A 23789-nucleotide genomic window follows, 5' to 3' on the forward strand; every position below is an offset into this window, starting at 1 on the left:
TTCCAATGTCTGATTACTCTCTCTTTAAAAAATGTCTTCCTAATATCCAACCTAAACCTCCCCTGGCACAGCTTAAGACCATGCCCTCTTGTCTTACTGATAGCTGCCTGGGAAAAGAGACCAACGTCTACCTGGCTACAACATCCTTTCAGGGAGTTGCAGAGAGTGATGAGGTCTCCCCTGAGCCTCCTCTTCTCCAGGCTAAACAACCCCAGCTCCCTCAACCTCTCATAGGACTTGTGCTCCAGTCCCTTCATCAGCCTTGTTGCTCTTCCCTGGACCTGCTCCAGCACCTCAATATCCTTCCTGAACTGAGGGGCCCAGAACTGGACACAGCACTCCAGGGGTGGCCTCACCAGTGCTGAGTCCAGGGGAAGAATCACTTCCCTGGACCTGCTGGCCCCACTGTTCCTGATCCAGGCCTGGATGCCATTGGCCTTCTTGACCACCTGGGCACATTCTGGCTCACAATCAGCTTCCTGTCAATCCAAACTCCCAGGTCCCTTCCTGCCTGGCTGCTCTCCAGCCACTCTGTCCCCAGCCTGTAGTGCTACAGGGGTTGTTGTGGCCAAAGTGCAGGACCCGGCACTTGGCCTTGTTGAACCTCATCCCACTGGAATCAGCCCAACTCTCCAGCTTGTCCAGGTCCCTCTGAAGAGCCCTTCTGCCTTCCAGCAAATCAACACTCCCCCCAACTTGGTGTCATCTGCAAATTTGCTAATAATACACTCAATCCCCTCATCCAGATCATCAGTAAGGATATTAAACAGAACTGGGCCCAACACTGATCCCTGGGGGACACCACTAGTGACCGGCCACCAACCGGATGCATGATTCCAAATAAGCCTGAAGGCAGCCAGAAGCTACAAGATCCCTCATTGCCTCCCTGTTGTGGGAACCCCTGAGCAAGGGTGAGTCAATGGCGTTGAGTCCCATCAGCAAGGAGGACCCCATGTTTTGTCACACACTGATTTGCAAAGCTGACCATTGAAACAGCCTTTGCCTTTTCAGTTGGGCAGGATCTTACCAGGGGCCACTGGTAAGAGATTCTATAGCCTTAGAAGCCCCTGATGCTGTCTTCTGTACTGTAAGTTTTCAGGTTAGAACTGCACTTTAATCCATTTACTGCTGGTTTTCAGTTACACCTGATGTTTCCACTACTTTTCTATGCTATTCTGTCTTCCTAGATGTGCTGGAAATGCATGGTAGCACCCAACACATTTTGTGCCTAAACAGGGAAATCAAAGTCACTGTCTTCAAATGAGCATTGATTATTTAAAGAGCATCATCTTTAATTTATGAAACCATTACATAATTACACAAGTCAAACCTACCTCACAGGGATGTTGTGAGGCTTTCATGAGTGTTTGTATGGCCTTCAGAAAAATGAAGCCACCCTGTAAGTGCTTAATAATATTTTAATAAATACCTAAATATTTTTTTCCAGAGTGATTCGATATTTGAAGATGCTTTGGGGAGCATGTGCACAAGGATGTATGGCAAGAGCAAGGCGCAGGCTGGATTATTTGGGGTTTTTTAATGCAGTGGGGAATCTCTCTCTGGGAAGTGATGGGTTGCAGTGCTTTTAGCTAATCCATCTTGAGCTACTCCGAAGTTCCCAGTTTAGTTCCCGTAGACCAAAAGACTGAGCTTTTTGACAGCTGTTCTACTTCTGTCCCGTGGTCACTGTACAAAGTCTCTGCCCCAGCTCAAGCACATTTTGCTGGCTTCCAGCGCTGCCTGGGGCCCACTCTCAAATGCAGTTGCTGCATTGCCTGCCAGCCACCCTCTGCCACCCCCAAATGACAAAAAAACCCTCTGATGCATCCTTTCAAGCTGATGTGTGTCTTGAGACAGGTGAAGATCTGCTGTAGCTGCTGTATTACTATGAAGTCAGCTCTAATGAGGAAGCACCTACCACCCAAACCCACCCCATGCCACTGGGTTGGTTATCCATTAGTTATCCTTTTAGTAGGGAGATGGGAATAATCATTAAAGCCAGTAAATGTCATTTTCTGGAATTCTATGCAGTAGTGATGTTCTATCACATCCTACTATTGGAGATTTCTGTGTTGTTTATTCATGGCACTCAGCCCTGGGACTACAGTTATGTGTTTGACATATATACCATACGTGCTTAAGCACTTTCTAGAAAAGTTAAGACTGTTGTCACCGCCCCCCAGGAACAAAGAGCTCCTGGTGGTGTTTTACTTTTAATCCAGTGATATCTCAAATGTGTAAGGCTGAATTCCTGCAACAGCAGGGCAACCTCTCCTCATATTTCTCATGAATTCAGAGTGGAAAAAGAATGTGTTGGGGGGAGGGGGTGTTGAGGTTTTGGTGGTGCTGTCACAGAAGATATCTGAATTCTTTCATATGGTGGTAGTTGGTGATAGTTCAAGTCTAGCCTGTCAGTAACACACATGGTTCTGTGATGCCAGCATGTTCCAGCAGAGCTGTGGCAGGATTCAGGAGACCCTGTAGTTTAGTTTACTAATTTTTTGATGCTTCCTGAATGTTCAGATCAAAAAAAACCAAAAAACCAAGCGGGGGGGGGGGAAGTTCATGTTTCTATTTTAGACTGTCCTTGCTCTTCTCTTTTCTGTGCTCTGCCAAACTATCCTTTGGTAGGGTGGGATCTACCTCTTACCAAAGAATATTCCAGACCAAAGTTCTATGTTAATAAACTTAATCACATTTTTTCTGGCATTGTTGATTCCTGTATTTTGATCTATATGAATATATAGGTATCTGGAGTCTTGCAGCTCTACTTTGCTTTTCTTCAGAATGTGATGATTGTGTTTGGGGTTTTTTGGTAGATTTTTAAACAGGGAGATTGAATAATTTCTTCAGGTCACAGTCAGGTCTAACCCTACCCAGGTCTGCCCAATATCTCAGAGACCAAGTTTGTCTTGTTAAGCAGAGTGAGTTTACTGAAGACTAGTCCCTCATCTGCATGTTGGACAAACCGTGCGCTCCTCCTATGTGTCATCGAAGCACGTGGCCGTCACAGCTTGGAAGTCTCCACACCTCTCTGTTCTTTCTTATTTTCAATATCCTCATCAGGTTGGTTGTGAAAGTCAATGAAGAGTTTGTAGATTAAAACACCAATAAGACTTCCCAGAACTGGAGCTGTGACTGGGACCCACCACCAGTTACGTCCAGCCCTAAAAAGAAACACAGAAAAGGCAGCTGGTGAGCCAGGCTGGAACATCCTACCCTGCCATGTCATTGTGCAGCAGGAGTGAGCTGAGTCTGCTGGGGCAGGGGTGAGCTGTGTGAGCAGAGGTGCCTGTCCCACTTTGTGTACTGGGCTCTACAACTATCTTAGACAAATTCGCTCTCCACCACCCGATTGCTGGAGGGAAGGTCATTTTCCCCATCAGCATGAAAACATGGCTCCACACTGTCTGCAGATTTCTTGTTATCCAAAAGAAATAGTCCACGTGATCTTGATGAGTGTGACTCTCAGACACAGGCACCCACGTTTTCCCTCCCCTTTTCCAGTAACATCTGGGACAGGAGACTGCAGTAATGACTGAACCATAGGAAAAGCCATAGCATGGCACCATCCTTCTAGATAGAGGAAGGTAGGATTTCATCTCCAGATTCAGACATCTAAATGTAGGAGAGCTATTCAGCAATCCAGCTGTAAGTACGTGCTTTCAGGTGAGCTGAATGCATTATGGCTCTCTGGTCACTGCAATAACCAGCTAGATCTCCAGTGAACAGGTCAGCAGTTTGGTGCCCAAACTGAGGTATCAGAGTGTCAAGGTGAATCCCATGCAGGAGAATTAGTGTACCCCGAATTTGGTGTGCAGAGTAGAGTGCCCAGGGCTCCTCTAGGCACAACACTTGCTCTCTGAGAATGGAGAACACACTCTGCAGTGACACCATCACTTGGCCCAAAGAAAAAGGCCTTGGGACCATTTTGTCTTGGGCTTATCTCCTCTTCTTGCAAGCTGGGCAGTGTAAAAGCAGAACAGGTTACTCACGTGAAGACCTCTGTTCCCCAGCCAGCAATTGCTGTGAAGATCCTGGGGGGCAGGTCCCGGGAAGGGTTTATGGCATATCCTGTGTTCATCCCCATTCCCAGGCCGATGCCCAGGACCAGGATACCGGTGATCAGGGCCTGAGTGCCTTTCAGGGCTGCATTGTTTTTCTCATCGTGGATGACCTGAACGCCCAGGACCAGCATAACTGTCGCTGTGAACTGCAGGAGCAGAAGAGGGAGAACAGGTCACAGGAGAGAATGGAAAAGGTGGAAGAATTCTGCTCAGCAGAGGGGAAGAGGCTTCCCAGAATCAAAGAAGAGATAAGATTCACGGTCTGATCAAGACAGGGAGGACCCAAATGTTACTCCTGCCTCACAGGTGGACTGAAGAAAATTCTAGACTCATTTCTCAACAAAAATGTGTTCACCTCTGCCAAAAGTGCTCTAAGACTGATACAAACTTCTCAGCAACAAACTCTCCCCCTCCACCTCTTAAGTCAGGGAAATGGGTTATTTTAAGTACATTTTGTCTAACAGAAGCAGAGCCCTAGCAAACAGCTAACAAGACAAATCTGATCCTCTCTAGTGATGTTTTTACTACGGCCTGTTGCTTTAGCCCTTCCTGGAACTAAATGCGGATACCAGATTCTCATCTGAGAAGTTGAATGTCCCATCAATGACAGTACACAGCTGGCATTTGTAGATCTGCAGTGCCAAGGACATCAAGAACCACAGTTTGTATAGAGGTGATGACTCCTGTTTCTTTCTGCTTCAGCAAATGCAGCTGGAGAGCCTTGGTCTGCTTGCGGAGATGCCAACAAAAGCAGAAACTCTGCAGCTCTTAGCAATGTACTGTCAGTGTCATTTGCTTTCTTGTGCAGCAAAGACACGGCCTGATGCACAGGAGGCTGAGTGATCAGCTCCCCACCTGTAGGCTCTTCCTCACTACCTTCCTCATCATGCCTAGTCAGGAGTTTTGTCAGCTCAGAAAAAAATCATTGGCTTCCTAAGATATTCACTGGAAGTGAATCTTCACTCTCCGGTATCTCAGTGCTTCACACATCCCTTTCCTATTTCTGGGCATCTGGACATTGTGCTATGTGCTGAGAATCAACTGTACACAGCCTCAGTTGGACTATTCAAACTGTAGAGTTTCAGTCCAGGCTGTGCTCATGTGAAGACAGTCCCAGGCTCTCTTCGCTGGGCAGGAGCAGCCAGCACAGCTGACTATGGTCATGGAGTGGGTGTAGAATCCAAAAAGGGCAAGAACAGTTCAGGGAACTGCCCAGAACCCAAAGGAGATGGTTGCTGATACAGGTCACCTTCTCATTTCCCATTGCTTGTGCTGGATGAAGGGAAAGTGACTGGAGGGCACTTGGACCAAGCTGCGGAGCTTCCTGCAGGCATTACCCTGAGGATACCTTGTAGCAGACCTGTTACCTCCCACCTTCTACTGGCACACAACAGCCATTCCTACTGACCTCTGTAAAGAAGGCTCCCAGCAAGGATACATTGGGAGCAGGGTACGTGGCGAAGATCCCTGCAGTGGCAATTGGTCCTGTCACTGTGAAGTTCCCTTTGGTGTAGTCGTACAGAGCATCTAGGAGGAGTGGGAGATACAGAACTTAGCACAGAGTTCACCCCACAAGTCACATACACATGTTCACCCATTGCAGCCAGGACAGACACAAAGGAGGAGAGAGGCAATGGAAGATATGATGGAGGTGACACACTCCTCGCAGGGCGTGATCTCACCGATACCTGTTGCCCACAGACTTTGGTCTGCAATTTCTTCCTTATGCCCCCTATTCCTGCTCCAGCAGCCTGGATGTGCTGGAGGCCTCCACCCTGAGACTGAGACATGCTGGAAACAACAGCTGGCAGGTCCTCTGCTCACAATTCAAAACCCCTGGTGTCTGTGATCCTGTTTTTCACAGACCAGCAGAGTCCCCCAGAGCTCCAGCTGTACCTAATACACAGTAGTTCATGTAACTCGAGCCCCTGCAGACCTGGAAACAATGCTGACAAAATGCAGCTACTGCACTTCAGTTGAGGACAGGTTTTGAAAGTGGGAATGCCCTGAGCGAAAGGAGCTATGTTATCCAGGAACTGTGTATTCTTCCCAGAGGTATCTGGGACCTGCTCTGGCCATGAGATATGAAGTATGTCTCACAAGCCTTGCCCTCCTCACCCGGAAATCATGCTGTGAACTCTAAAAGGACATATTTTTAATAATGTGAGTTGAATGAAATGATGCCTACAGCAACCTCTGTGATAAAAGACACAACAATACCATAGTAGATGCCAAAGACGGTGGCTGCTGCCATAAAGGAGCCCAGGAACTGGCCGATCAGATAAGCTATGAGCTTCTTCCAGTTGAGGTTTCCTAAAATGAACTCCATAATGGTGATAGCAGCATTCAGATGACCTCCTGCAAAATCAAAGAAAAAGAAAGTGGCCTCAGCCCTGATGTAGGTGGTTTAGAGCATGTGACTGGGCAGATGCCCCATTCCTGGAAACATTCAAGGCCAGGTTGGATAGGGCCTGGAGCAACCTGCTCTGGTTGAAGATGTCCCTGCTCACTGCTGGGCGGTTGGACAACACAACCTTTAAAGGTCTCTTCCAACCTAAACCCTTCCATGGTTCTATGCCCCGTGCCACGCAGTGGTTACACAGACCTTGTTCCAGAACACCAAGACTCTCTCAGGGCAGGGTCTTACTCCTGCACAGACACAAAACTGACCCATTCTCCCTGCTCAGCTGAATCATACAGGTCAAAGAGCTACTAGCTTTAGTCTTCTAAAACTTCTGTAGACCACAGGCTGCCTCCAGAGAGTGGATCATTTTGCCAGTCAGAGATACCTTTCTTGGCATGGCATGAGTTTCTCTGTGAGTTTCTCAGTGGGCTGCTCTTTATTGAGCTTAAAAAGAGCCCGGACTTAGCCACTTTTTAAACGGCTGCAGGTAGACGAGGCAAATCTTAGCCCAAACAATCACAAGGCCTTCTGGAAACATCAGATAGACAAGAAGGGCCACATCCAGGCAAAGCTGAGTACCCCAGCTGATGGGAGCTGTGGGCCCTTAGCGTACCTGGCAGGCAAGGCATGAAGTGCTAGGGAAACTGCAGAATCAGCCACTGATGACCCACATCTCTGTGACTGCATAGCAAATCCTACACAGGGCTGTCAGCAGGGACTCAGGTGAGCTCATGGACATCACTGCATTGAGAAGGGCTTGCCAAGATGTTCAACCATACCCAGACCATGGTTGCTTCTACTAGTTTGAAGCAGACCCTGTCCTTCCCTTGCAGAGTTTGTAATCTTGGACTGCATTTCCTGATATCTTTTAGTATGTGGCTTCCATACAGTGCAAGACCATTTTCCCTGTTTTGATGGGACACTTTCTGTGGAGGAGCTTGGTATCACAATGGTACTTTTGGAGAAGGACTACATGAATCCAGGTTTGGTGACCTTGGTGTGTTCTCCAGGCCCCATGTCCCCATGAGTTTAAAGGAAATATTTGTTTTTCCTGACCGGTAGGTATAAACTTTAGGGGCCAATAAATGTTCCAACCTTCATGGCCATCTCCTACTCCAGACTCTAGAAGGGGTAAGATGCAGACACCCATTGTCTCATCAAAGGGTAGGGCAGAGTGAAGTAAAAGTGCATGTATCGCCTTGCTACAGTCCAACAATCACAAATGGAATGGGGGTAGATCCCTTTTTCTTTGATCCTCTGCTCCTTTGCGGGTATGACCAGCCATTTCAGAGATCACAAGAAGCATCTTGTGACACATTGAAACCAAATTACTATGACAGGAAGCCCTGAAGTTTGCTCCATAACCAGACCGTTGCTGGCTTAACCAGACTGAGCTGAGATCCCTTCCCTCTGCCCTCTGCCCTCAGCAGAGCAGCTCCTTCTCAAAAGTCACTTGGGACTGCCGGGACCTACTTTCCTCAGCCCACTTTTCCCAGGATTTTTCCACCAGCTCCAGAAGTCAAGGAAACCAAGCGCTGACTGCTCGCATGGAAAATTTTTCCAAGCCAGCCCCAAGCTTGGACCTCTCTCTCTGCTCCAACAGTTCAAGAGCAAAGAGTTGCTTTAATTTTCTGCCCATTAGAGCCATTAATCTCATCTCTTGGTGCAAATGAATGCAGAAATAGCACAAGGCACAGGTAATGCTCTGCCATGTGAGGGATGGCACCGCAAGGCCCTGAACCACCACCTCGTGCGGGTTATGTGCGCATGGATGTGGATGGTAAGGAGGAAATTTGCATACCATTCCTTGTTGCGACATCAGCAGTAAGCTCTCCTTTGCAATGAATTATTTACTTCCCCATGGGTCATATCAGCAGCTTGTTTTGGGAGCTCCCTGTCTCCTTAGGCCATGACGGCATATCCCAACTGCCTAACGGGGGAACTGCTGAAACCTGGCTTTGCAGCAGGAGGGGAAGGTAGAACCTCTGCCACCCTCCCTGTCCCACTTGCCCCATCACAGCTCAGAGCACAAGTTTGGGGACAGCATGCTGTATAAGTGCTGTGCCTGCTTTGTCCCTTGCTTCCCCTGACAATGCCACGCCACCGCAATGCCTTGGCTTGACCTCTGACCTGCCCCTCCTCCCAGATTTGGCTGTGTTCTCCAGGTCACAAAGCTGGCCCTGGTCATGGTCACCAACCAGACCTGCGCTATTCTTCTTGCTTGGGTACCCTAGGACTGCCCTTTTTGGGGTGAGGGCGCTGCTCCACCTTGCCATGCTGTCATGAGCCCCTCCACAGCCCACTGGTGCTGTTCCCAATGCATGTGGCCTTTAGGGGACATGGATATGTCTCGTGCTCAAGTGTCCTGCTCACCAGATACTCCTCCAGCTGCATGGATTCCCAGAGTAACACCAATGCCAAATGCCATATTGATGCTCAGATACTGACCAGTGTTTCCTTTTCCTAATACCACTTGTGCCACAGAGGACAAGCCAAAAACCTGTGTAAAAAGAAAGAGAGAAAGGAGTGTTAAAAGTGTTGTTGTTGCTGTGGTGGACTGAGCTTCTTTGCTACTTTTTCTGCAATACTAATAAACTCCCAAAGACAGGAAGTCTCTAAGGTGCCTATGGTCAGAAGACAAATAACAAGCCTCCCCTGCAAAAATTGAAGTGATGCCTGGGAAATTTCTCATTGGTGCCCATCAAACCAAACCAGGCACTCTCATTATGGTTGGGTGTGGAGAGATAGTTCTTTGAACACTCTTACACTGAAATCTGGAGAAGGACGAGGCTTCTTGTGAGGTTTCGGCCTCACAAACCACTTACGGTTTGGAAGGTATATCCTGTTCCGAGGACTGCACTGATGTTTAAGCAGGATGACATGTCTTTCAAAAACAAGAAAGTCAATATGTTCTCCAGCATCTAAACTTCTGCTCTGGCCTGTACTGTTTTAACTGTGATCTTTTCTGGCTACTCTGCCTGGATCCAAATTTTATCTCATGCGTCTGCTTCCCCCCGATGCTTTCACACATCAGTCAAATCCCCTGTTCCCCAGGGATGCTGTTTTATCTCTCTCATATACACAGACCGCGCTCTGTGCTCTGCACAGAGCTGCAGCCTGCACAGTGTAAGCTCTTCTCAGATTGCCTTAGCAAAAGCCCCCAAAAGTAGTTTATGATGTCCCCCAGCATCTGCAAAGCATCTGCATATTCATCTCTGAATTTTCCAAAGCCAGATCCAAGAGAAGGCAAATGCATAAGGCACAGGTTTTGCAGCAGAGCACACAGGTGCAGAGAGAAGGGTACAAAGCAAGAGATATAACTGTGCATGAACAGCATTATCCTGAAAAAAAACATAAGACAGGCCACAGAATCTATTTTTCAGCACAGTTCCAAACCTCCCTTCTCTTCCTGTATAGTCACAGTCCCAAAATACTTTCTTTTTTCTCTTTCCTTCTTCCCTAGTCCTTGTGCTGTTTAGTCCTGCTGCCTGGTTCCTCCTTTATCAATATTGCCTGTCTATTAAAGTGAGAGGCCCTGGAGGTGAGCGCTGTTGTCCAAATAACAGCCATCCAGGCATCCTGGAGATGCATCCAGCACCTTCCCGTTTGCACTGAGGGCCAAGGTGCTGCTGAAGAGTTGGGTGCTGGATGGTGCTTGTCATCAGCCCTTCATGGGAGTCCACCTGCACTGCCCTTCTTTTATTCTATTCCCTCACATGCATCAGCGAGAGAAGAGCCAATGTGAGGTGCAGGCCACAAAATGTGCCTTGGACTGTCAGAGTGCAGAGAAAAGTCTCTACTCCATGCTGCTTCCCGGAGACAGCCATGGCAGGACAACCCTGAATTGTTCTTTGTCACCTGGGAACTTCAACTACCAAATAACGAAGGGAATGGTAAGCAATTTGCTTTTGTAAAATGGTTTACTAAGCTGTTTCTGAGGCTTCACAGATGCCTGTACTCTGACTTACTATGGGTACAAAACTGCCTAGGAGTGAACTTCAAGGAGGTGGACGTGCAATATGATGTGATAAGAAGCAACCATCCTCTGCAAAGGCAGTTGTTGCCCCTGAAAATGAGCACCTTTGTTTGTACAGTCAGCTCTGTCACAAATTTGCTTACACATTTGCTTACACAAATCTTATCTTCCTCCTGTGCAAATCTCCAAGTGCAAGTTGTTGGGGTTATGCTCAGCCTTTGCATGCCAGCCTCTGTCCAGTCCAAAGCATCTCAGCCCAGGCTAAGTCCACGTGTAGTAAGTTGGCACAGACAGACACTGGACTTTTCAGAGGGAGGATCTCATTATGCTGTGTTGGTTCAAAACTCACAGTCTCTGATCCCTCTGGGTACTTCATCCCCACCAGGGATCAGTTCTGATTGTAAAACCTTCCTTACTCTCTCCCCAAACATTCGGAAGCAGCCCAGGAGCTCAAGCCCACTTAGCTTTTTCTTTGTGAAACAGATCCCTTAGGCAAGGGGGCAGTTTATGCATGATTTGCATAAGCACTATTCAATTGGCAGCAAGAAAAACAAAAGTGAAATCCTGTCGTGCTTCACACCCGGTAATTACAGTTCCTAATGGTGGGCTGTGGCTCAGGAGAGTTTCTCTGGAAGGTTCATTACCCTGGCAACACCGAGAGAGGAAGATGGATGAACGCTGTTTTCATTTCACAGCAGCTGTCTGTGATAGGGGAGTCAGGGTCTGCCCCCCAGACCTGTTCAGGCCCCACCAACCACACCATTGCCTCTCATAGCAGGAAGAAAAGTCTCAATTCACTGTATGGGATCTTTCAGGGTGTTTGCCACGAGTGTTGTGTTACTCTGTCTGACTAGACATTGCTCTTTGATTTCATTCCCAAACTCTTCCTCAGTTTTCTCCTAGAAGAGAACTGAAACAATGACATGTCCGGAGAAGGGCAGTGGAGCTGGGGAAGAGTCTGGAGCACAAGTCTGATGAGGGATGGCTGAGGGAGGTGGGAGTGTTCAGCTGGGAGAAAAGGAGGCTCAATGATGACCTTATTACTCTTTACAACTACCTGAAAGGATGGTGTAGCCAGGTGGGGGTCAGTCTCTTTCTCCCAGATAATAAGTGACAGAAGAGGAAACAGCCTCAAATTGCACCAGGGGAGATTTAGATTGGATATTAGGAAAAATTTCTTCACCAGCTGGGTTGCTAAACATTGTAACAGGCTGGCCAGGGAAGTGGTGGAGATATAGATATTAAATACATATTATAATATATCAGTATTATATATGGATATTATAATATATATAATACCCTGGACGTATTTAAAAGGCATGTAGATGTGGCACTTAGGGACATGGTTTAGTGGTGGGATTGGCAGTGCTGGGTTAATGGTTGAACACTTAAAGGTCTTTCCCAACCTAAATGGTTCTGTGATATTATCATTCTATCCCACCTGCTTCACTGTCTCCCAGCACCCACCTCCCACTCCCTGCATTAATTTTTAGCTCCAGAAGGTTTTTGGCAGACAGTCTTCCTGATGGGAAACTGCCACCCTACCACAGCAGAGGGGTGAGCAATAACAACCAGCCATCAAGCAACCCTGTGGATGTGGTAGGAAACCGCTGACCTTACAAATTGCTGTTTTAAATGGTTGCACGCACACACACACGCATGTCTGGACCCATCTCCTCCTTACCATGAGGATGTACGTTCCCAGTGCTTCTGCCAGCAGCTGCCTCACGGTGCTGCAGTGAGTTGTGAGCGCCTTCTTGATCTTCTCAGACATTGTCCTCTCCGACCTCGGAAGGTAGACACGGTGCTGCTGTTGTGAAAACACACTTCATTGCACTGAGCCAAGTTACCCTTTGAAACTTGGCACCCCCTCTTCAGCCCCAGACACCTTCATTCATTTGGTTAACGATGAACAAGCCAATAAAGCAGCAGCCAGCTTTAAAGTCTGCCCCCACACAAACACAGATACCATCCTTTAAAAGCTATATCATACAGATGCAATATTTCTATTACTGGGGCATTACAGACCCTGTGTGTCTGCCCAGGAGCAGCCTATCCTCAGAACAGTGGAGCTGTAAGTAGCCTTGTTGTGCTCTTAAGGCTGTCTTTCTCAGTAAACTTTTCCACTGGGACTGAACAGGAATTTTGGCTCCGCTCTGCATTGTAACCCACTCACTGGTGGTTTGGTGTCATTGTTTTAAAACAGATGGGATTAGGGCCATTTGCCTGTGCAGGACTATTTGGATGCCCATTCTGCAGCGAGGGTGCTCTGCCTGGAGCCAGTGTGCACTGCTGTCCTCAGCTGGGAAGAGCACAATGCACTGCTTCAGGCTGAATAGTTGCTCTTGTTGAATGCACCTGTGTCTGCAGCTGCCATCACACTAGCGGAGAGCTGTGCCACCAGTCACCCTGTCTGTCCTCTCGTGTGGGGCAAGGAGAAACCCAGCTCAGAAATGGTCTCCAGAGACCTTCAATCTCATCTAGCTGCCAGAGCAGAATCATTGCTGTCCTGATTCCTCCTCCATCTACCGATTCCCTCTGCTCATCTCCCTCCTCACCAGGTGCTCTTACCTCTCCACGGTGAAAACCTTTGTTTAATCATGGAAAAACTTACATTCACTGAACACTCAAGACCTTTCCATGTGAGCCTTTTCTGGTTCTTTGCTGGTTTTCTTCACCTTCCTCTCAGCCTGCTGCAGCTTCTCCGCGTGGCTCTGCAGAGGACAGCTCTGCAGAGGTTACCAGCAGCTGCCCCAATGGGGACATGGTGCTCTGCTCGTGCTGCCCATGGTGTTGCTTCCCTCTGCTCTACTGCATGGGCAAAAGTTCATGAGCTTTCTTTCACCCACAGGACCCTCAGCAGCTGTATGGAAGAACCTGTGAAGCTGATTCTTTTCTGCTCCATAGATGATTGTCTATCTTCTGGCAGGGAGAGTTTTATGCAATGGGGTAATCCCTCCTCCAGGAACAGATTAGCTATTGACCCCAGCGAATGTCGGGATAAATATGCAGTAAATTACTAGTCTGTCTCTGACACTAAGGATAATCTAATTATGACAGATGGTGATCATGCTGCTTGCAAGGGTGTTCCTACTGCATATTTCTAGGTGGGAAAGTTTTCTCCTAAGAGTCTGTGAGCTATGCTGTGGCACAGAACAAGCACCAGATAAATCTTTCTAGGTCACTTCATTCTCTGCCATGCAACTGTTTATTGGTGGAGCACAAACGTGGGCCCTGGAGCACCAGGTTGGGGTAGTGACAAGAGTGTCAAGTTTGTTTTGCACATGGTGGTTTCCAGCTGACTTTACATGTCACCTGAGATCTGCATGTATTGGAGACCTCACAGCCTTTCTTGGATGGACAAGGTGCGAGTGGGTCAGTATCACCCACAACTGGACCTACAACTTTGTTTTTCACTCCTAGATCTCAGGGAGCCTTCCAAGTGGATTCTTTCCCTGTGGGCTAGGAATCTACTGTGTCGCTAATAGGCTTTGTCTCCTGCATTTAGGCTTTAACTATAGGCATCTCCATATTCTGATTTGGGCTGAAAAATGGACAGGTACTTCCTGGGAACACCAGGTTCCCATGGACTTGCAGTCTTCTCAGGGAAAAAGGCAATCTCAGTTCGCAATAAAAATCTTTGGTTTGGTGATAATATTTGCAGCGTAATTCCCAACATTACCACTGAATTCCCTAAAATTTCAGCATGCTTCTAGGATAGCATCATGAATCACTAGATATGTCTCTTGCCACTGCTTGTCCTTTTGTTCAAGTCATTCCACAAGATGGCACCGAGACATTAATTTCTCCCTTAAAAGTGTTCAGAAGGGTTCCTCTGTTGGCTACTGAAAATGTGAGAACTGTTTAATTTTAGGGTTTCTCTAGGTATTTTTAGACATTGAAGTGATAGACATGTTCAAGGAGAGTAACAATAACAAACCCAACACCTTTCCATAGGTCATGTAGGTAGGTCAGAGCACCTCTGTTCTGACAGCACACAAACCCAAAGCGTGTGAGCCTGCACCTGACACCTTCCACTTTACAATCAGCAGAGAAAAACAGGCAGCTCCTATGGGCAGTTATTCCCCACCTAAAATAAGCTTCTGAGGCCAGGCCTATGAGTCACACTAGATACTGGCACTTTCCCTCCAGTGTCTGCACAGGGACAAGGAGTGATGGGCTCCAATGCGCACACCCACGTGGAGATACCTACCCCCAGGTGAGCTGGACTGCCCCTCTCCCTGCATCCAGATGTGGTGATCTTGAGCAAGTGCAAACCACGTGAGTCAGACAAGGGCTGAATTGCGAATATCTGCTGGTTGCCCAACGGTACCTGCCCATACTTGCTCAGTTTCACTTACCCGCAGGGCTGATGGGGATCTCTGGGGTCACTAAATACATCCCTCCTGACATAGGCAGCCACATCACATTGACCCTTTGGTGACCAGGCCAGTCTCCATTTTAGGGGTAGGTGCTTTTTGCCCAACTCCTCCTGTTGGACCCTGTTACCAGAACTAGCTGCTCTGGAGATTAGACGCTTTCCTCTAATTTTCAGCCAAATTCTCAAAGCTGTTTGTCCATGTGCCAGCATTGCCCCATCACAGTCATGAGTTAATTTGTTTATTACAGGTGCTATCCCTTAGAGTGTTCCTATAAGGTTTGTTAGAAGAGCATTAGCTGTTTGTGCTTAGCTCCACAGTGCCTCCTGATGTTTACCTTGATTTCCTCACAGGTTGAAACTTCACTCAGCATTGACCTTATAATGATTTTACCACACTTTCCCCTGCACATTAAGCAGCCACCTGCTAAACCAAACCCGTTTTCTTCCATAAGGCAGGTGTGCTTTCAGCAGTAGTAATAAAGGTCTCAGTTTGGAGAGGAAGGTTTTGGCACAGTCAAGGCCCACTAAGTGTGCTGGTGTTGATACCCATGGTCCTGAAGAACAGGAGGAACAACACCCCTGGATCCTGCTAGAGCAGGCCCAGGAAGGATGACAACCCAGGAACTCCAGGGCATTCTTCAAGGAATAACTTCTCTGACTCAGTTTGACAGTGCACATGCTCCTCTGCACCTAGGAGCTCATTTATCTCTTAATTGGGCTAATCAGCAGGTGGAACATTGCCACTCCAGTTGCTGCAGCCCTGCTGGTGGAACTTTTTTTCCCCAGAGGCCTAGAGGAGCATGAGCAGGGAGCACAACAGAGGACGAGAACAACTTGCTCCTCAATCAGACCAAATGAACATTGCACCAAGATATCTCCAGTGCCCTTTAGGAAGCAAGGCCCAGTCAGAGAGATCATTACAGCACTGGTATGACCTTAGCTGTCCAGTACAGACCCCAGCTGACATACCCTGGAACACCTGCTCCCTATGGTCTCATATTTAATACTCATGGTCATTTTTTACAGGTGGCAGGCACCGAGCAAGTTGCAGACACCCCTGATGTTTGTCTCCCAGCAGATGGCTTTGCTCTCTGTACTGTTACCCCGCTCTCCATTCCCAGGATACCACCCTCCACAGTGTTTCAGCTCACCCCACACACCATTGTCCCTTGCCCTGAAGCTGACCAAAGGTTCGTCACCTGCACATACTCGTCCATGATACCAGGCTGGCTCTTATCGTGCTGGGCAGAAGTGGGAGGTGGAGGCACAAACAGAAGGAGGTTCACCGGTGAGATCCTGCTTCAAGCACAGTGCTGCCCTTCCCCAGGCTGCTACAGCTTACTCAAGCCGAGGTAATCCCCAAGGGGATAGTGTCAGCAGGAGCAGAGTTAGCCAGGGAGAGCAGGGCTCTACACGAAGGGGTTGCCAGGGGTGGCGCTGGCTCCATTGTTGAGCAACAAGAGCGGAACCCTCCTGGCCACCAGGGACCCACTCACCCCACGTTGGGCCACACTCTCCTTCTGCCCTTGTTTGACTTATCAGACAGAATCAGGTCATTTTTGTAGGCAGCAAAGCATGATGGTTTTTGAGGCACCCCACCAGCTTTGATCTGTGAAAAGCTCTGAAAAATGTCACCTGCCCACAAATATTTAACAGGGACTGAAATGGAGGCGCAGGGGTAGTTCATGTCATAGAATCATAAAATGTCAAGGATTGGAAGGGACCTTAAAGATCATCTAGTCCCAATACCCCCAGCTACAGGCAGAGACACCCCCCACTAGACCAGGTTCCTCAAGGCCTTATCCAACCTGGCCTTGAACACTGCCAGGGTTGGGGCATCCAGAACCTCGCTGGGCAACCTATTCCAGTATATTACCACCATTATAGTAAAGTATTTCTTCTAAACTAAATTTCCCCTCTTTTAGTTTGTGCCCATTACTCCTTGTCCTATCACTACAGTTCCTGACAAAAGACTCCCCCACCAGCTTCCCTGTAGGCCCCTTCAGATACTGGAAGGTTTCTATGAGGTCTCCACATAGAACCTTCTCCAGGCTGAACAGCCCCAACTTTCTCAGCCTTTCTTCATAGGGGAGGTGCTCCACTCCTCTTATCAACTTCTTGGCCCTCCTCTGGACTTGCTCCAACAGTTCCATGTCCTTTTTATGTTTAGTGCACCAGAACTGTATGCAGTAAAGGTCCAAGAAGGTACCCATGAGATTTCCAACAAGGTACCCATGGGATTTCCAACGGGGTCCTGCCAGCTCCTCATTTGCTATCACCCCTCATTTCCATGAGCATCTTGTTCTCCTGGCCTGCTCAGGGCCATGCTCCCACCATACTCCTGTGTGTGGAAACGTCTTCCTTCCTGTCCTGGGACCCCAACATGGGGGTCTCCAGACCCCGATAGAGAGCAGCAGGCCCTGTGGGTGCAAATGCTCTCACCCAGCTGTGAGCCGCCTGCTCAGGCCTGCTTTCAATCCACAGATAAAGTGAAAGCTGGGGAAACCACAGGGCTCACAGGACATCACCACCCAGGAGATAAGAGGAGCCAGGCTTTCTCCTAAAGGAGCACAAACACACTCTGAAAGGAGAGATTAAAGGGAAAAGGCTGCAGGCTGGGGGAGGAGACACCAGATCAGGTGAATGAGATCTTGAAGCTGGTGGAGCCAGCACACTGATCTGAACATTTCCCTGCCTCTGACTGTACAACAGAGACAGCACAGCATGGCTGTGTCCCACCCTCAGGATGCAAGGACTTCAGCCTTACAGACAAACCCCTTGTACTTCATCTCACACAGTCTCCTCTGCCTCATCCCTTCCCAGGCACTCCAGTCCAGGATGGTCTGCAGCACCAGAAAGGCACGAGCTCGTGTTGACAGTCACAAAGAGTAAAACCAGAGCAGGGCCTGATGACAGGCTCACAGCAGGCTCACAGCCCTGCCTGCTCCCTCTGCTGCTGAGCAAGCAGAGCAAGGCTGAACCAGTCGTACTTCACACAGTCCTTCACAGCCACCAGGTGTTTAAAGCTATACTGCATCCATACATTCCACTCATATAAGCTACACTTGTAAACCCTTCAAGAGATGATGTCAAACCCATAGGGACACCATAGAATCACAGAATCGTAGAATTTTGGGGGTTGAAGAGACCTTAATGATCATCCCGTTTCAACCCCTCTGCCATGGGCAGGGACACCTTCCACTAGACCAGGTTGCTCAAGGCCCCATCCAACCTGGCCTTGAACACTTCCAGAGATGGGGTATCCACAGCTTCTCTGGGCAACCTGTGCCAGTGCTCACCATCCTCACAGAATTTCTTCTATTATCTAATCTAAACCTACCTTCCTTCAGTTTAAAGCCATTCCTCTTGTCCTATCAGGCCCTATAGGCCCTTGTAAAAAGCCCACCTGTGATGCAGATGTTTTGTGGGGTGAGGAACCAGCTGGTGACACTAATTGTTGCCCATATGTATAATCAGTGAATTACCCACCCCCCAGGTCTCAGCCACACAGCCGTGTTCTCACGTATCACACCTGCCATGGGGTGTCCAAAGACAGTACAGCTGCTGGCATGACTTGCACCACCAGTGCCTGCCATGGGATTTGCCTCTCCACAGGGAAGGGAAAGGCCAGGATGGAGGCAGCTGGGTTGGTTTTCTCAGCACCAGCCCACCCCAGCCCAGAGGACTGCTCCTGGTCTGGACGTGAAGGCATCCAAAGGAAACCCCCAATAAGCTCCCACTATCGCAGCTCGGAGGAGATGCCACAGATTCCTTGCAGGCGTGCACACAAATCCCCTTGGACACTGCCCAGCATCTCCTGGAGCTCCAAGGAGCCCCACAGGCATTTCAGTGGGGGTGGAGGTTTCCTCCAGCATCAGCCAGACCCTGTCACCCTCATGATCCCCCAGCCATTTTTGCCTCTTGTGCTCTTTAGAGACACAGGAAAGAGGGACCAAGGGTGGATCTAGGTGGCTCCATGGTCATTCTCATCCTATCAGTTCTTGTGTGTAAAGCCATTGACCCAGAGGAACTCACAGAAGCTGAAAATCCAAGCATTGATGTATCCTGAGCAAGAGTCAGTTTTCCTAGCCCCTGTAGTTTTCTAGCACAAGTCCTGCATGGCACAAGTGGCAGCTTCACAAATTGTTCCAAATTAAGCAGAGCACTGACATGCAGTCTATTTCCCTAAGCACAGGGCACCACATATCAGTCATTACTGACAGTGCAGGTGTCCCTAACCCATAGCAATTATTAAACATTGTCACTGTCTTTATTGTCTGTATGTTTCTTTTTACGCAGACACTCAAATTATGCATCCATATCAGCCACTTCCTAGTGAAGAAGTAACCATAGCACACCACATTCTGAATTTTGACTTCGTATGATCCCCCTTGGGGTCAAATTATCAATTTATAATCTTATAAGAATGGCAGAGGGTCTGTCCCTCACTTCCAGCATGAACCAGTTAGAGCTCTTTGGAAGCACTTCAGGGTGTATTTGCTCAGGACCTGATGCAATGGGCCTCTGACCACAACACAGCCCCCAGGTTCTGCCACGAGACATAAATCACAACAGGTCTGTGAACATATGGAGAGTGATTTTTGCACCTCAGATCTTCATGCATGTTCCAAACTGCGACATTAGGCACAGCAAGTACCTGGATGGACCTCTCACTTACTCAGCATAGAATCTACTGAGAAATACTTGGCTTTGCTGCAATAACTTTGCTCAGAATAAGCTCAAACTGCTTTTCATGTACCACTGTGTGTATTGCACCTCCAGAAGTCCTTGACACAGGATGCTGGGGGTGCTAAAAAGGCATCTAAACAAGATTAGACAAATTCATGAAGGTAAAAATCCACCAACAGCTGTTAAACATCAACACACCTCTATTACAAGGGGAACCTGAGCTGTGAATCGTTGGGGGTTGTTAAATGATTCTGGGGAAATAAATTTGTTCTGTTCCCCCACTCTTCTCATATCACACACTCATGAATCTCCTTTGTGAGTCCAACCTGTCTCAGTGACCACTGCCTGGCTGACTGTGCTGTCCAGTGGAATAGGATGTCCACCACTTTAGTACTTAAGTCACAGGAACAGAAGGCTAACAGCCTTTTCTAGCTGCTCTTCTTGAGTTGCTCAGTTCTGAGATGAGAATACTAAAAATATATTCCAGCTCTATTCTTCACCAGAGTGAGTCCTGAGCACCCATTCCTCCTCCCTGCCCAGTTCCCCATTTCCAGGGGTGACCAAGACACCTTGTTCAGAAACAGTTTGCAGTGGGCAGAGGAGACATTTGTAACTGCACACAGCATGTTGTGTGATCTTTGCTAAAATACCTGCCCAGGCTGAGTGCTGGAAGTGCCATCAGCTCCTGGGTCATCCTGAGTCAGCCCCCTCATCATTGCTCTGTGCAGTACAGAGAGTGACCTCTCCCCGTCCCAGGACAGCCAAGGACACACGTCTCAGCTTCCCCTTCACTACTGGTGAGGCCAGTGGTCAGAGGATCAAGTAGGAGCATCCTTCATACACACAACAGGTAAAGCCAGCAGAACAGCTGCTCAGCTGCTCAGCTCACCAGAGCACTTACTATAATGCCTACAGCAGAGCAGCAATTCAATGGCATTTTAGATACAGTAAAAGCTTTAGATGAGGGGTATCTATTGCACTGCGGTAGAGGCTCCCTTCTCCTTTCCCCCACGAGCTGGAGGAAGCCACATCATATACGTCATTTAAAAGCAGACTTGAAGCAAAAGGCACTTGAAAACTCACCATGGGGAACAATTGTGCCTTGCTTAGGGCAGTAAATAGCTGACTTTGTCTTGTTCATCTCGTGTTTTATTGCCTCTGCTGTTTGTACAGTGCTTCACAGGAGAAAGCGAGCTAACGGAGCAGAGCTGCTCACTGCTCGCCTCCCCTGTGCAAACCCATCTTCCCTCTGTGCTTTCTCTCCTGCACAGCTCCATGAGATGGCACCTGTGGATGCCACACCACTACAGTGCAGTCACACAACACTGTCAGCAAGGGCTTGGGTGAGGAAAACACTGCCAGAGCCACGGGAGCATTGCGAGGCCCCCCTGCCACACTCCCTCCTCTGTGCCTGGTGTGAGGCTTGCACCTTCCTCCCTCCTGGTCAGTTTGGGAGCCATGTGGGACCTGTAGCATAGTAGGGAAAAGGAGTCTCAGAGTGGGGTCTCCCTTCACTGCAAGTGCCATGGGGTTTGTCATGTGCCATCCTGGAAGTCTAGAATGGGGACAAAATCCTCTGAACGCATAAGACCTCTTTTAAGCATACCTTGGCAACCACCTTAGTAGCAGCAAAGGGGAAATCTCACAGCCAGAAATGGTGTGGGACACAGCAAATTTTTTGTAGTCACAGGGTGGTATGGCAGAACAGAGATGCCTCACTTCATAACAATCTGCTTGGGCTGCAGCTGGACTCTCAAAGCACGTGTTTCTTCAGGATCTTTGGAATAAGTTCTCATTAGTTGTTATTTCTGTCATACAATTGCCCCATGTTTTTTGGACTCTGACTTGTTTGGAAGCACTGCCAAAATCATCCATCACAAATGCCTTATACCCAGAGGCAATATCTTGATGGAAGACATCATGCCCTGATCAGCATCTGCAAAGAGCAAGATATGATCCAGCAGTGACATAAACATGTTATGTCCTAGGTTGTCAGCGCTGAGGAAAAAAACATGTTCATAATTTGCATTTGTTGATTCACGCTTGCTAACGGGATAAAAAGATTGATCAACACAGAGAAACTGAGATTAGTAAATCATGATCACCTTTAAGTTCTCAACAGACTGACCCTAATTTGTAAGCCAAGGTCAAAGTCTTAATTATTCTGTTTACACTTTTATATTAGCTAACTCAATACCATCTACTTCTTGGAACAAAGGCAGATCCTTTATTAAAAGCAGTCCTGATGCCTGTGGATTTCTTCCTGCCTGCTGACGACCCACAACCGGGAAGAAAACTGCAAATCCTGTGGAATAGTCCTTACAGTATCAGCTGATGATTCACTCTGATGACCACAAATATGTAAGGAAAATGGTGCTCCCATGCCCAGTGTCCCACCCAGCTAGCTGCCTGTCTGAAAAGAGTGCATCCCTCGTGGGTGCTGTCACCAGGTGCTGTAGCACTCAACTTTAATCAGAGGTTTCCCTTTCAAGCACTGTCCTGTCCTGCCGGATCAGTCCTGCTCAGCTTTCAGCACATGATAGGATCATAAGCCAAGGCAAACGTAAGCAAAGGATAGAAACAGTGGATAGAGATCTAGAATAGGCAATTACACATATAACGATGTTATGTTATGCACAAAGGTGCGTGAAATATGTTCAAGAGAAAAAAAAATCTGCATAGATAGGAGAGTTGCTCACAGTCCAGGATATTATCAGATCTGGAAAAATGCCATGTGAATGAGTCACTGGAGCATCAGTCAATGGTTGTGTGCAGAAAATGCCACAAAATTGGCTGTTGTATTCCCTCGGCAGCATTCATAGAGTTTCATTTCGTAGTTTCCATAAATGATTGACTAAAATGTGCCATGGGCCACTGTTGCATTATAGTTATCTGCCCCACTACCCTGCTCCAGTCCAAACCCTCCTACCTTTCAGGAAAACGTATTTTAAGGAAATATCTTTTCCAGATTGGAGAGCAAACAAACGCCCTTTGAAAAAATGTTTTGCATATTCCTACCACAGCTGCTCTCCAACCAACCTGCCAGCATGGTTGTGTTGTAGCTTGATGCCAAGGAGGGACACCAAATGTGACTAATCCAGCAGATTTATATATGCTTCATTCCTCCAAGACCTGCTGTGGAGTACCTTGGCTCCCCATCATTTAGCACTTGAAAAACTCAAAAGCTGGAGATCTGCAAATCAAGACCGGAGTCCTGCTGCCAGCAACATGTCCTGGGGCACAGAGGGCTTGTAAATCAGAGGTGATGCCTTCAGCCCCAGCTAGAAGCCAACAGCCAGACTGCAGAGATCCCACAGCACTGGTGTCATCCACTACAGGTGCAACAGCTCAGCTCAGAGGTCTTGGCTGGGTCTGTGCTGCAGGATGGGTCCCTACCCTGAGCTCTGCCCTAGGCTGGCCTCAAACAGGCAAGGACCTTCACAATAGGGCAGCTTTTGGCTTAGCTCCCATTTCAACCCCCCCAAATGGGCAGGGGTAAAATCAGAGGAATCTGGGAGAAGAAAAAGGGGGAAACAAAGGACTGTCTGAGGAAAGACTGTGAAGCAGGGGGGCCCTGTGCCCAGATTCCCTGTGGTACTGCTTGTGCTAGTTAAGGTGTCTCTACCCCACTCACTGTCTTTACCCCAGCAGACTATAAAGGTAGTCGATGAAGAATCCGTATCTGGACAGAAGATTTGTCCTCTATCTCCATATCACCATTTTCAAATCAGCTGTAATAAGCTCCCTGGAACAAAGTCTGACTGTCCTGACACACTTATGTAGGTCTGGCACAGTCAGGCAGAGCATAGAAATATGGCTGCAATAACCACCTGTGCCATCCTGAACTGCAGCAAGGAAGGTGTGTGAAGAGATTTTTGCATCTGTTACAAATGGATGAGCATACATCCCATGAGTTCTGTGTGTTAGCACTCTGGAAGAGACATACACATACCACAGCAAACATGTTTTACTGCTCTGGCTTTGGATGCTGGAGGAAGACCCCCTGTGTGTCTCACCCTACTGGCATGTTATGTCCCCTCAAAGTGCTGTTGTGTGATTCCATAGGGTGATTCCCACCAAAAGTGATCTCCAGGGTCCGGGTAAGTGCCAGCTCAGCGCTCAGTGACCCCTGCTCAGGTCAGCTTTGGGCAGCTCAGCTGGTTAAAAGTTGGTGCTGATAATGCCAAGGTCACAGATTCAATATCCTATATGGGCCATTCACTGAAGAGCTGGACTCAATGATCCTTGTGGGTCCCTTTCAACCCAGAATAT

The 23789-nt window shown here is 48.1% G+C and overlaps 1 protein-coding gene across 3 annotated transcripts; it reads right to left on the reverse strand.

The window, feature by feature from the left end:
- Positions 1-2906: 2906 nt before the first annotated feature.
- Positions 2907-16264, reverse strand: LOC113961049 (aquaporin-7-like). 3 transcript variants are annotated; one of them, XM_027671055.1, is made up of 7 exons: positions 16028-16264; positions 12132-12254; positions 8845-8971; positions 6288-6425; positions 5476-5594; positions 3996-4213; positions 2907-3167 (listed from the first exon to the last, which is right to left on the reverse strand). In XM_027671055.1, exons 1-7 carry the CDS (start codon positions 16043-16045, stop codon positions 3008-3010), a joined length of 903 nt encoding a protein of 300 aa, XP_027526856.1. In that variant the 5' UTR covers positions 16046-16264; the 3' UTR covers positions 2907-3007. The 3 variants fall into 3 exon arrangements, with proteins under 3 accessions (XP_027526856.1, XP_027526855.1, XP_027526857.1); XM_027671054.1 differs by having other exon boundaries at positions 12132-12257; XM_027671056.1 differs by lacking the exon at positions 16028-16264 and adding an exon at positions 13062-13182 and having other exon boundaries at positions 12132-12257.
- Between the last annotated feature and the right edge of the window lie 7525 nt (positions 16265-23789).

The sequence above is a fragment of the Neopelma chrysocephalum genome, unplaced genomic scaffold (assembly GCF_003984885.1).
Source record: "Neopelma chrysocephalum unplaced genomic scaffold, ASM398488v2 Primary Assembly neopelma1_97027, whole genome shotgun sequence".
Lineage (NCBI taxonomy): Eukaryota > Metazoa > Chordata > Aves > Passeriformes > Pipridae > Neopelma > Neopelma chrysocephalum.